The following is a 14190-nucleotide window of genomic DNA, read 5'->3' on the forward strand; positions in this document are numbered from 1 at the left end:
TAAAGCTGCTTCGAAACAATCGGCATTGTAAAAAGCGCTATATAAATAAAGTTAACTTGAATTTTAAAAAAGGTAAAAACGACTTTATTAAGACTAAAACAGGTTTATGACAGCAGTCTTATGAGTATGAAATGTGAAACAACAGCAACAGCAGAAAAAGCTACAGTAAAACTTAAATTTAACACAAAATATATTTTGACACTAATCTATCTGCTATTTAAAAAAATGCACTTTTGAGAAGTGTGTAACTAAAAAAATATTTATTTTTAACGGTATATGGTTGTCTTGGTAAACAGTAATTCTAACAGAGATCTCTACAATAAACCGCCATCTGGTAAAGTATCTTTGACATTACAGAGTGTGCAAAAATATTTATCTGACTGTAGGGTGCTTGCAATATGGACATCATCTTGGCAACTGGTGGCTCTTCAGTGAACAAACAGCATCTTCAGACAGACTCCTCCGATGGATTAGTCACACTACAAACATTTTTTTTTGTCAGACTGTTAGGGGCAAATAATTTAGGACTTAGTGAAAATCTGAAAAAAATGTCTTACGTGTTTTTCACAACAGATAAGATATTCTCTCCTAATTTCTCCCTCTTTGTCTCTGCATCCTCTTCAGGGGTGAAGTCATTCAAAATCTTGGTATCTGTAAACATGCAAACAATTTATTTATTTATTTATTTTTGCTTTAGAACACACTTTGAAATTATGTAATCATATATGTGCATTAGGGGAGTGGCTGTTTGGTAAATAAAAAAATAAAAAAATTGCGAAAGAAACGTTATATGTTGTTATTTATTGGAGGAGGGTGTTTTAGTCTGTGTGTATATATATATATATATATATATATATATATATATATATATATATATATATATATATATATATATATCTTCCTTTGCAATCGCTTGAGCTGTCAATCACACAGTGTGTGCTGGAGCTGCCAATCAAACAGCGGGAGTTCTAGACTCTCGCCAAAACTCCCATTAAACAAATCTCTTAACTAACAGTTCAAACCTTGTACATATGACAAAGGCATTCATTAGTGTGCAAAAATTTCCTTTCGATGACGAGTTCACTGCATTCATGTGCTCTGTGATCAGCTAAAATGCTCATCACTGCCACAATCTAAATATAATAATAGCATAATGACAGACACTAAAGGACTTGCTTGGTGACTGAACGATATATTGGCCTGTTAAAATATATAAACATCCTAAAATATATATTTACCTTATAGGCAAAACTGCATAAATTGAATTTAAGACAACTAAAAATACTACTTGACCAGTGGAAAGATTGAGAACTCTTCTCTGAAATGTACTTTAAAAATTTAGATTTAGCCTATTAATTCTAAAACAAAGCAATTGTAGTGGAGGGGGCGTGGTTCCGCGAGGTCTGTAGCGGGAGAGAGGGAGCAGGACCGAGCAGGGAGAAAGTAGGTCAAGTGCAAATGACTAACACCTGTGTCTGATTGCAGTAATTGGCGTGGAGAGACGGCAGCAGAGACAGAGGAGAGAGAGAGACCAGGGCTGTGTCCGAAATCGCCCCCTATACCCTTAAATAGGGCACTATTTGAGGGGACAGCCATTTGTAGTGGTGTCCGAAACCATAGTGGACGTTTTTGAGTGCACTAATCCAATCCCACAATGCACCGCAATAATGAGTGTACAGGTGTACAGCCGATGTAGTAGGCTACGAGCAATGGAGGAAGAGGCTTGATCGATGCAGCAGCGCTGCGCAGAACGATAGGCTCATAAATACCGCGAGAGCGTTTCGAGAGCAAACGACTCCTGCTTTTGAATCGCTCTCACTCTCGACACACTGTGAATGAAAACGAGTGAGCGAATTTTGACACTGAAGGATAATGCTGTTTAGTTTGAGATTTGCTTGTTTGTTTGTTAAAATAAAATGAATGCACAGTGTGGTGTTTGCTTTGTGTCACACGCAGACATGCGTATACCTGCACGAGTATTTCCGCAAGATTTTTCCTCAGAGAACATGCTGCTGCGTCATATCGTGCTTTTACGAAATATTATTTTAAATTAGTCTTCAAATGATAGAATTGAGAGAACAACGAAATTAAGAACTTTTAATACATCAACTGAGACGTCCTATTCTCTTATGCAATGGTCATGCAGCTTGTAAGTCATATGTGCTCCTATTGTTAACTCTATAGCGCTCTTGTGACACTAACTTACAGGGAAAGGGTTATGTAAGGAATAATAATATCTATCTATCTATCTATCTATCTATCTATCTATCTATCTATCTATCTATCTATCTATCTATCTATCTATATATATATATATATATATATATATATATATATATAACATCTAGATGAAGCAGACAAATTTACGGAAAACCCAGAATTAAATACAGCCACAGTTGGCTAGTGTAGGGGTGAAACTCGCTTTTCCCATCAGATATCAGATAGGAAAGGTATTTATTTTCAATAAAAATAAAGAAAATATTATAAAAATGGAAATAAATTGTCTGTCTAACGTATTTAATTCACCACGTCCTAACACTTATTATTAGAGACAATAAAAGTTAATGGGTCTATAATTGGTCTTCTCCGTCTATGGTTCCGATAATTCCGCTGTGGATGCCATCTGCTGGCGAGACGCGGGAATTCATTCGACGTGTGGGGCGATCTCAGTGCATTGTGGGTATTTTTTAGGAGTCGAGTGAGCGTACAATGCAAACTCGTTATAGCGGTGCATTTTGGGATTGAATGAGTGCACTCGATAACGTTCACTATGGTTTCGGACACCACTACAAATGGCTGTTTCCTTAAATAATGCCATTTGCAAGGGTATAGTGGATATAGCTGCCAGGAGATGGTGCTCGCAGCTGAATAAATCATCCATCCATCTTCCAAACTGCACTGGCCCAGCAGATCACACAGGTATAAATTCATTTTTAATTGATTATTAAATTGTTTGATTATGGTTTATACATGCTAGTTTCCACGGCAGAGTGCAAGATAAATCTTTTAATTATTACTGGAGCTGCCAGTTTGCTATGTTTCAAATAAACAGCAAGCAGAAACTGCAAAAGGGGCAGCCCTTCCGGCTCAGTCAGTGTCCGAATTCACTCACTCGTTTTCCTTCACTCCCTCAAGTGGACTATATTAGTGGACTAATGTAGGGAATAGTGAATGAGGGTATAGGGGGCGATTTCGAACACAGCTCAGGACTGGGACTGCTGCTACTAAGCTTGACACGGACACAGTGAATGAGTTGAAGCTGATTAGCTGAGAAACGTTGCCTACCGAGTTTTGAGTATATGAAAGAAGCGCCCTTGTGCGTTGTTTATGTTAAAGAGTGTGATAAATAAAAGTGTGCAGTCCTAGTCTCGCCGACCCCGTCTTCTTCCTTCCAACACATACACGAACCTTGTTACAGCAATTTTTAACAATGTAATGTGATGGCACATACTACGCATCTCATATTTTCCTCATGCGGATGGAAATATTCATGGAAATAATATGCAGATGATGCTATGCATAGTAAAACTAGGCATTGTAAGCTCCATATATGGTTGTTTCGGGGAGGAGACAGGAATGGAGATTAGACATGTGCCGATTTTCGATAATGCGATTTATCACGATAATGAATATGGACGATATTGTTATCGTGGGCACTTTAAAATATCGTAAATAATAATTTATTAACAATTAATATTTTTTTTTATAATGCACTCAAGAATACTTTGCCCATCAACCGTATAAATGCTCAACACCGCTGTTCTGCGTCAAATGGACGCGCTCAGATGTAAACAAACCCAACGTGCGTTTGCACATGACTGAATGGGTGAAGGAGATGCGCTGCTGAAGTGCCTCTCAGTGACAGCAGAAGGCGCTGATGGAACGGCAGAATGCAGCGATTACCCCGGTAACCCGCAAACAAACAAAACGCATGTAGCTTTTAAAACAGCCATTCGTTTTTTGTAATCTCAATGTTGTTCATCACAGCACCAAATACTTAATACTTAGAGACTTAATAGGCTATTTATTTTCAAACTTAAACATTTTTATGTTTTAATCTGGACTACAACATGCCCTAATGATTAGAACTGTTCTAATTATTTGTTATTGTTCAGTAGAACTTTGAGACATATGACTTCATTAGTTAACATGTTAATTCATTATTACCAAACTGACAATGAAAAATAGTTATAAAGAATTAATCATTCTAAGTAATGTTAATTTCTTAGTTACTGTTTAATAACATTAAAATCAAAATAACATTTTTCATGGACCTAAGATAAAACTAACAATGATCAGTATTTCTTAACTAACATTACCAAAAACATTATACTTTCAGTACCAAATGTAGCTGTTGCTCAATCTTAGTTAATGCATTAAATAATGAGATCTTATTGTAATTTGTTACCTGTTGTTCTTTATAGCCTAATACTTTTGCACTTTAATCAGTTTGAAACAGAAATACAGAACTGTATTTTTGGTGCATTATTGTATTTAAACATTCAATTATACTAAAATAGTTCTTAAAGCTGTTATGCTATGGCAACACTTTTTGTTGCAACTTATTTCAATATCGTGATAATATCGTATATTGTGATAAAAAGTCAGCAATTAATCGCAACATGAAAAATTGATATCGGCACAATGGAGATGCATGTACACACAATCGTCTTTTAACTGGGTTTTATAAAAGGAATTTTGTGCAGATTCTGGTGTTTTCTAATTTCTTTTGTGCATACACAGACTTTTAGGATAACATTTACAGAAAGCTTTTGTACATGAGCCCCCTGATCTCAATCTAATAGAGCACCTTGGTATACAGTGAAATTGGAGATTCACATCATGGATATGCAGCCAGCAAATCTGCAGCAACTGCATGTCAATATTAACCAAACAAATTAGAATTTTCCTTATTATTTGCAGTCTAGTATTTACGCTTTTTATTCATGTTATTATGGCTGTGATAGTTCAGCATGGAATGTAATGTAAATCAGTCAGTTCTTTACCTTTCTGCTCTTTGGTCTGTTCTGTGTGTTTTAGCACTCCCCTCTTGGCCTCTTCAAACTGTCTCTGTTCAGTCAGACTTTTATTAAGCACTTGACTGAGCACTGACTCTCCTTCTCCCATTAAAAACAAGCTTTTAAACTTATTATACAGCATTGTAGCTTTGTCCATCACATCCTGGCTGGCTTTGAACCTGCGGACCTATAAAGACAGTAAAAAGCTATGATTTGTTTGGGGTTTTTTGTTGTTGTTGTTTTTTAAACTTCGTTTCTGTTGGAAGTGGTGAGCAATAATGATTAATGCACGACATCTATCCAATGCTGCCCCAAACATTTGTTTAATCATACCTTTTTAAGAGTAGTTATGAGTTCACAGTGTCTCTGAAGATGTTGAGTAGTAATATGCAGTGAACTCAACTCATCCAATGCAACTAAACATTTTCTCACATCCTAAGAATAGAGAATGTGCATTAACTTGCATGCCAAGAATTTAAAATCCACAAGATTAATACATTAATTTTAAATAGAGCATGAGTAAATTGTTCTAAGAACTTCAATATCAACTGATGGCATAACATAAATAATGTTTAAAAGCTATATACAAGAATTAAGTCTGTACTTACAAGGTTATCAACCTTTAAAGATGTTTTAATCTCCCCATTCAACTTATGCAGTCTGGACTCTGCAGAAACTTCTATATTTGAAGAAGTGAAAAAATAAAACACAATGTCCTAACTGACAAGTAGCATTACAATTAGTTGATTATCTAGGACTGCATAGCATTTCACCATTGTCTTACCTTTTCGCTTGTCTCCTTTTCTTTCATCTCTCTTTCCATCTTTTCCTAACCTGCAAAGGGGGAAAAATCAGACATAACCATCTGATGTTTTTAAAATTCATGAAAACATTTGTTACAATGTGATTATTATACGTGAAAAAGCACTGAAAAAATACACATTAAAATAGTGTTACTTCCCAAAAATGTATATTAAAAGTATAATCAACATGGTTGTACAAGTCATTTTGATAACACTTTATTTTAAGGTGATGGTTACACGTTACTACATGTACTTACTATAGTAATAACAGTGGATTATGCATAATTACAAATAACTAGCTCTAAAACAAACCCTAACCCCAACTCTATTGTAAGTACATGCAGTTAATTAATATTACTCAATATATATTTGAGTAAGTATGATGTAAATACGTCACCTTAAACTTTTTTATAAAGTTTACACATTTAATCTTAATTTATATTAACTTAAATCAAGTTGAATCTCATATACCTTATGAAAAGTTAGAATGACAAATTCATTTGATTAGTTAATGTAATAAACAATGACCAAATTTATTTGTTGGGGGGCGTTCCCAGCTGCTTTCAATAACCATACTCAGGTGAGTATAAATAGCGTGATAGTCCGCGGCAGCGGAAGCGGCATTGTGAAGCCCTCCTTGTGTGAAGACCGACGAGTGTAAAGACCTCAACTCTTCCCTGTGCAGCTCCTCCCAAGCAAGGACCCACGGCAAGGCACTTGAGTATCATCTTCCTTTTCATTATTTGTGTTCGTTTCTTTAATAATTCCTATATGGCCTTTTCTCTGATCTGTATTCACCATGTGCTTTCAAATCTCAACTATTACTACTAGCACTCATAAATCACGCTCTGTAAGCACAAGATGCCGCAATCCTAATAATTTGCGCTATATCCTAACATCCTCTGCTACTTTACTCTCTATTCCAATTGGTCTCTGGAATTGCCAGTCTGCTGTAAACAAAGCAGACTTTATTTCATCTATTGGGACTCATTCTCAGCTCAGCCTCATGGCCCTAACTGAGACCTGGATCAAACCAGAGGACACTGCCACTCCTGCAGCCCTCTCAACCAATTTAACTTTTTCACACACTCCTCGGCCTATTGGAAGGGGTGGGGGTACTGGTTTGCTTATCTCAAGTGATTGGAAATTTGATCCCTTACCATCTCTACCGGCCAGTTCATTTGAATCGCACTCAATCACTATTACTCACCCTGTTAAAATCCATGTGGTAGTGGTCTACCGTCCTTCAGGTCACCTCGGTAACTTTGTGGAGGAGTTGGATGTGTTACTTTCTAGCTTCCCTGAGGATGGCACTCCACTGATTCTGCTTGGTGACTTCAACATCCATCCTGATAAACACCTAGCCACAGACTTCAGCACTCTACTGACTTCATTTGACCTTAAGTTAGTATCTACTACGGCTACTCACAAATCAGGTACCACAAATCACAAACCAATTAGACCTCGTCTAAACACGCAACTGCTCCACGGACAACACTTTAGTTACTCCATTACACACCTCAGACCACTTTCTCATCACTCTTAACCTCATACTGACTCCTGATACAACACGTACTCCTACACAGATTACCTTTCGGCGTAATCTACGCTCACTCTCTCCCTCTCGCCTATCCACTATGGTTTCATCTTCACTCCCTCCACCTGCTCAGTTCTCAGCACTGGATGCTAACAGTGCTACTGTGACACTCTTCATCCCTTTCATCCAGACCAGCCCGCCCCACCACATCTGCCCCTGGCTGTCTGATGTTCTCTGTGAACATCGCTCTGGACTCAGGGCGGCAGAGAGGAAATGGCGGAAATCTAAAAACTATACTGACCTTACCTTGTATCAGTCTCTTCTCTCTTCTTTCTCTACAAATGTCTCCACTGCTAAAACAACATACTATCACACAAAATGAACAAATGCTCTGACTCTCGCAAACTCTTTAAAACATTCTCCTCTCTCCTTTGTCCTTCTCCTCCCCCTCCTTCATCAACTCTTACAGCTGATGTCTTTGCATCATTTTTCACAAACAAAACATCTCTCATCAGCAACCAGTTCTCCTCACCACAAACTGACATGCACATCTCAACAACTAACACGAACACGCTTCCATCCTTCTCTCCGCTCTCCGAGGCAGATATTTCTAAACGCATCCTTTCCAATCACCCTACTACCTGTCCACTTGATCCTATACCCACTCACCTCCTTCAGGCCATTTCTTCTTCAATCACTCCTGCACTCACTCACATTGTCAACACTTCTCTTCTCACGGGAACCTTTCCCACAGCATTTAAGCAGGCTCGGGTAACCCCACTGCTTAAGAAACCCTCTCTGAATCCAGCACTTTTAGAAAACTACCGACGGTATCCCTTCTGCCTTTCATTGCAAAGACCCTTGAGCAAGTTGTGTTCAATCAACTCTCTATGTTTCTTGAACAGGACAACCTCCTAGACAACAACCAATCCGGCTTTAAAAGTGGCCATTCAACTGAGACTGCCTTGCTCTCGGTAACTGAGGCACTGAGACTGGTAAAAGCAGCTTCCAAATCCTCAGTGCTCATTCTGCTGATTCTGTCTGCTGCTTTTGACACAGTTAACCACCAGATCCTCCTGTCAACACTTAAGAAGATGGGTATCTCAGGAACTGCTCTCCAGAGGTTCAGGTCTTCCCTCTCTGGTAGGTCCTACAGGGTGTCATGGAGAGGTGAAGTGTCTAAGTCACATCATCTAGCTACTGGGGTGCCCCAGTGCTCAGTGTTTGGACCACTTCTCTTCACCATCTACATGTCATCATTAGGTTCTATCATTCAGAAACACGGCTTCTCCTATCACTGCTATGCTGATGACACTCAACTCTACTTCTCATTTCAACCAGATTATCCTAGAGTCAGTGTTCGTATCGCTGCCTGTCTGACAGACATTTCTGACTCAATCTTGCAAAGACAGAATTACTTGTTTTCTCAACCAACCCAGCACTTCATCAACATTTCTCCATTCAGCTTGGTTCATCGACCATAACTCCATCCAGGACAGCCAGGAACCTTGGAGTTGTGATTGATGACCAGTTAAACTTCACTGACCACATTACTGCAACAGCCCGGTCCTGCAGGTTTGCTTTATACAACATTAGAAAGATTAGACCCTTCCTATCAGAACAGGCTGCACAACTCCTAGTTCAAACTCTTTTGAGCGGCGAGAGTGGTCTTTAATGAGCCGAAGAGAGCGCGTATTACGCCTCTCTTCATCAGACTGCACTGGTTGCCAATGGCTATTCGCATCAAATTCAAGGCACTAGTTCTCGCCTACAAAACAACCACTGGCTCTGCACCAATATACCTAAACTCACTTGTTCAGACTTACACACCCTCCAGAAGCTTGTTTTCTGCGAGTGAGCGGCGCCTCGTGGTTCCATCCCAAAGAGGCATGAAATCGCTCTCACAGACCTTTTCCTGGACCGTTCCCACCTGGTGGAATAACCTGCCGATCTCAATTCGTGCTGCCGAGTCTGTAGCCATTTTTAAAAAAACATCTTAAGACACATCTTTTCCAATTGCACCTGACCAATACAGAATAGCACTTAATGATCACCACAGCAACGACCAAAAAGCGCACACTCCTGGATCATATCTACATCTCTCATCCGGATTTGTGCCTTCAGGCGGGTGTGATACATAGTTAGCATAGCTATCATAATCCGGTGTACTGTATTTTGCGTACGTGAGTTTTTGTTGTAGATGGCTATTGCTGCGCGTTTAGCTAGAATGCCATACAAAACGAATCCATTGGGCCACTGAATCTGCTTAACGACAACAGTTGGGGCAACAGCCTTAGTCCTAATGGGTTTTTATCATGGCTATCAAAATCCAGTGTTCTGTATTTTGCGTACATGAGTTTTTGTTGCAGATGGCTATTGCTGCACGTTTAGCTAGAATGCCATACAAAACCAACCCATTGGGCCACTGAATCTGCTTAACGACAACAGTTGGGGCAACAGCCTTAGTCCTAATGGGTTGTTATCATGGCTATCAAAATCCAGTGTTCTGTATTTTGCGTACGTGAGTTTTTGTTGCAGATGGCTATTGCTGCGCGTTTAGCTAGAATGCCATACAAAACGAACCCATTGGGCCACTGAATCTGCTTAACGACAACAGTTGGGGCAACAGCCTTAGTCCTAATGGGTTGTTATCATGGCTATCAAAATCCAGTGTTCTGTATTTTGCGTACGTGAGTTTTTGTTGTAGGTGGCTATTGTAGAAGGCTATTGTAGATGGCTATAAAAAAAAAAAAAGAAAATTGTGTACTGTGCAAATTAATTGAGACTTCTTACAGCTCTTTTAGGTTGTTGGCCTTGTTTGTTTCGTTGCTTCTATTGCTCTCCCCTTTTTTGTAAGTCGCTTTGGATAAAAGCGTCTGCTAAATGATTAAATAAAAATGTAAATGTAGTGAATACATTGTATATACAAATACTACTGAAATAAAATAAAAGGTGTTTGTTTATTAAAGGGGTTATATAATGCCCTTTTTGTACAAGTTAATATGATACTTTAGTGTCTAAATGAAAAGTTTGTACTACAATTAAAAATTATCCTTAGTATTGTAAGAAAACACTAATTTTACCTGGACAAAAATAGCTCTGGTTTCAGCGAGTCATTCTAGTGCATTCAGCTTTAAATGATAATGAGCCTTGCTCACCCCGCCCCTCTGTTTTGTTGGCCGCTTTGACACACACACACACACACACACACACACACACACACACACACACACACACACACACACACACACACACACACACACACACGCGTTGAGAATTGCATATATTTTGGAGAGAGAATAGAGTCTATGAGGACATATCGTATCAATTTGAACCCGGAACAAGATGACGGCCGGCGAGCTGGACGTTTTTGAATGGTTGGTTAACGTAATATCACTTTGATCTATCTTTGTATGCAATGGCAGGGTAACGTTATAATGCTACGTGTTTACTGATGTATATGTTAGCTTAGTGTAGTGTTACCACGTTAACTTTATCACCAGTGTACACAGTTTATAATAACACAATAACCATAACTTGTTGTTCATTATAAACATGGGATTATGAATTATATTGGGAACATCATACATACTGTAGAAAGCATGCTGTTGAGTTAACTTACCCAATTTAGCCGCATTAATTGTAAAGCGTGCACGCATTTCAAACTACACTCACAACTACACAAGTAGTTGGTACTTTTTTTTTTTCAGAAGCAGTTCTTTTTTCAGTTCTTAGCAAAACCTGCTTCATACTGACCACCGTTTTTAGGGTGAGAAATTATTTGTGCGGCGCAAACATGAAAGCATTGACGTTGATCGGGGTATTATTCCCTTCAAAAACAAAACTCAGCCACTGCATCTTCAGCGGTTCGGATTTAGGAAGATCAAAATGACTGCTGTGTTTATTATTACAGCCAAGAACAGAACCCCACAATAGCTTTTACACCATTCTGCTCGAGCGTGGCGGACTATGACGACAACAGCTTGAGCTCGCTCAGGGCTAGTCTCAGATGAAATGCTGCTTGTCAATCAACAGTTGAGGGAGGGGCATCTGACCGTGTGACGTCACACGGTCGAACGGCTCGATTTGAGACAGGGGAAAACATATAAGGAGATTAAAAATACAACTTGATGGATTTTTTATAATTATAGGATGGTTGTGTACAGGCACTTCCAACACACATTTCCTTACAATCAGCTTGTAAAAGTGCACTATTATATGAACCATTTAAAACCACTCAGAAGTTTGTATTAAGTTAATTATATGTGACTTATAATTCTATACATGGAAATTTATAATGTGAATTACAGTATGACTACATTGACTTTTATTGTTGGTTATCAGAAATCATGTTTTGGTGGTGATCTGCTGGCTTCCTTCATTCCATCTACATTCCATTTAACATTTTCTAGGTTTGAATTGATAGGACTGGACTGAATAATCTTACAAGCTAATCACTAGCCCCTTTCACACATTAAATATGGCAAGTGTGCCATATATGCTGTTTACAAAAGCAACAGCATTCTGTCTTTTTACCATTTACACAGCAGTACCACCATTTTATTTATCTGCCAGGATAGGAAGTGCTTTAGTTGTACTATCTGTCTTTTTCAATTTTTTTTTTTGTTGTTGTATTTTTTTTAAACTTCTGACAGGCATAAGAGGATGATCACACAGAATACACTTTGCTCTATAGGACACCACAAAATCTTAATTAATATTAAAACAGTCAAAGCAAGTGCATTGAAACAATGAAAAATCTGGTAATTTACGGTAATAAAACTGAAATTTACCAGTATAAAAGGAATAAAAATAAAATAAAATTATTACAGGGAACAGCATTGCCATTATTTTGACCCTAAAAGTCTTCTGAAAGAAGACACGCAGGAAAATTTAAGTATGGTAACCAGATGCACCATTTCCGGGTATACATGTATATACATGGGTATACAACTCAGAGACATTTTCTTTTCAAGGGAATTCAATGCTGCATCATGGTGTTAACACTACGTGTATACCAACGCCACCATATTGAAAAGAAAAATAAATATATACAACAAGACTGTGAAAAGCAAGCAAGCAAGCACAGACCTTAGCCAAAAGAACGTATTAACCCAAAGGAATTAAGTGCCTATGAATGTGAGAGCCCCAGTCTGCTGAAGCACAACCATCTACCAAGGAAGCATCCTTAGATGGTGCCCTCAATAAATTGAGAGCTCTAGCACTTTGTAACGGTGGCGGCCTGATTAATAAATAAATAAAAACGAATAATTAACAAACTCAATTTTCATTTCAGCTTTGTCACAAATTTCAGTGGTCTTGAGAGGGTCAAGAGACTAGAACCCATGAGATGCCACCTCTCAAACAAAGACTCATACAGACTCTGCAAGTCTCATAAAAAGCAGGTCCAATGATGTGACAATAATATTTTTTATATTTTTAATAAGTTACAAGGCAACCTAACTTATATTAAGGCATAAAAAGCCTGTTTGTACAGTTAAAATTTGTGTTATATTTTTGTTTAGTTTAAAAAGTACACTGCTCAAAACATCAAATCTCAATAAGGGAAAATTGTAATGCTGAATATCTATACTAATACGGACTAGGTAATGTGTTACGAAAGGATGCCACATCGTTTGATGGAAATTTAAATTATCAACCTACAGAGGACACATTTCAAAGACACCCTGAAAATGCATTAGGCTTGTCCATTTTGCTGAAATATGATTGCAGAATGTCATTGCAGAATGACATTTCAAAATGGTACACAGTAGTTTGTATGGTTCCCACATACTTGTATGCACGCCTGACAATGTCGGGGTATGCTCCTAATAAGACAACTGATGGTTTGTTCTGGGGTATTTCCTCCCAGATTTGATCCAGGGCATCATTGAGCTAGACAGTCTGTGGTGCAACCTGGTGACGGTGTATGGACCGAAACAATGTCCCAGAGGTGTTCTGTTGGATTAAGGTCAGGTGAGAGTGGGGCCATTCAGTGGTATCAATCATCCTCTATAGGAACTGCTTGCTGCTTCCTCACCACATGAGGCCGGGCATTGTCATGCACTAGGAGGAACCCAGGACCCACTGCACCAGCGTAGGTTCTGACAATGGGTCCAAGGATTGTAACCCGATACATAATGGCAATCATGGTGCCATTGTCTAGCCTGTAGATGTTTGTGCGTCCTTCCATAGATATAACTCCCCAGACCTTCACTGACCAACATGACATCATGACTTTGCGTACACATACACGCCACTTTCTAAAGCCAAGTGGCGTGTTATCTGTACGCATTTTGAGCTATCTGCGTGTATGTCTACGCCGTGTGATTCCGCGTGTATGTTTACACCGAAACGAACCATCATCTCCGCGTGTTTGTCTATGCCATGTGATTCTGCCAATCTGATCGCACATAATTAATATTTATAGCCTAATTTTATATTTTGGAGCAACTAACTCCACTCCTACCCTAAACCTACCATCTCTTAACAATATAAAACATGTAACAGGAAAATAAATGTACAGTCACATGTTTTTATTAGCAAAAATTAAAACCAAAAAAAGAGTATAAAAGTATTAACTCAGGTTGCATTCCAATTCTTCTCAATTCATACGATATCTTCATGTGAAGAACAGAGTTGATCTTAATGTTTTAGTCGTTGAAATGATGATCGCGCCCCTTTGCGAAAAGAACACACACGCACACGTTCATAATCAATCAATCAATCAATCAAGAAGACAAACAACAAGACCTTATACTCCACCCTAAGCCGCACCTGGAGTCAGTGAAGCGAGCAGAGGACAGGGGTGATGTGTTAATGTTTGGGGAGG

The 14190-nt window shown here is 38.6% G+C and overlaps 1 protein-coding gene across 3 annotated transcripts in view; it reads right to left on the bottom strand.

Moving 5' to 3' along the window:
* Positions 1-245: 245 nt before the first annotated feature.
* The window catches only part of psip1a (PC4 and SFRS1 interacting protein 1a), a 99677-nt gene continuing 85732 nt past the window's right edge, over positions 246-14190 (bottom strand). For all 3 annotated transcript variants that reach the window (XM_067441590.1, XM_067441589.1, XM_067441591.1), the window contains 6 exons: positions 5803-5852; positions 5627-5697; positions 5352-5453; positions 5007-5205; positions 558-651; positions 246-479 (listed from right to left, as the gene is read on the bottom strand). In XM_067441590.1, coding sequence (XP_067297691.1) covers positions 449-479; positions 558-651; positions 5007-5205; positions 5352-5453; positions 5627-5697; positions 5803-5852 — 547 coding nt within the window. In that variant the 3' untranslated portion in view covers positions 246-448. The remainder of the gene's footprint in view (positions 480-557; positions 652-5006; positions 5206-5351; positions 5454-5626; positions 5698-5802; positions 5853-14190) is intronic.

The sequence above is a fragment of the Pseudorasbora parva genome, chromosome 4 (genome assembly GCF_024679245.1).
Source record: "Pseudorasbora parva isolate DD20220531a chromosome 4, ASM2467924v1, whole genome shotgun sequence".
NCBI classification, from domain to species: domain Eukaryota; kingdom Metazoa; phylum Chordata; class Actinopteri; order Cypriniformes; family Gobionidae; genus Pseudorasbora; species Pseudorasbora parva.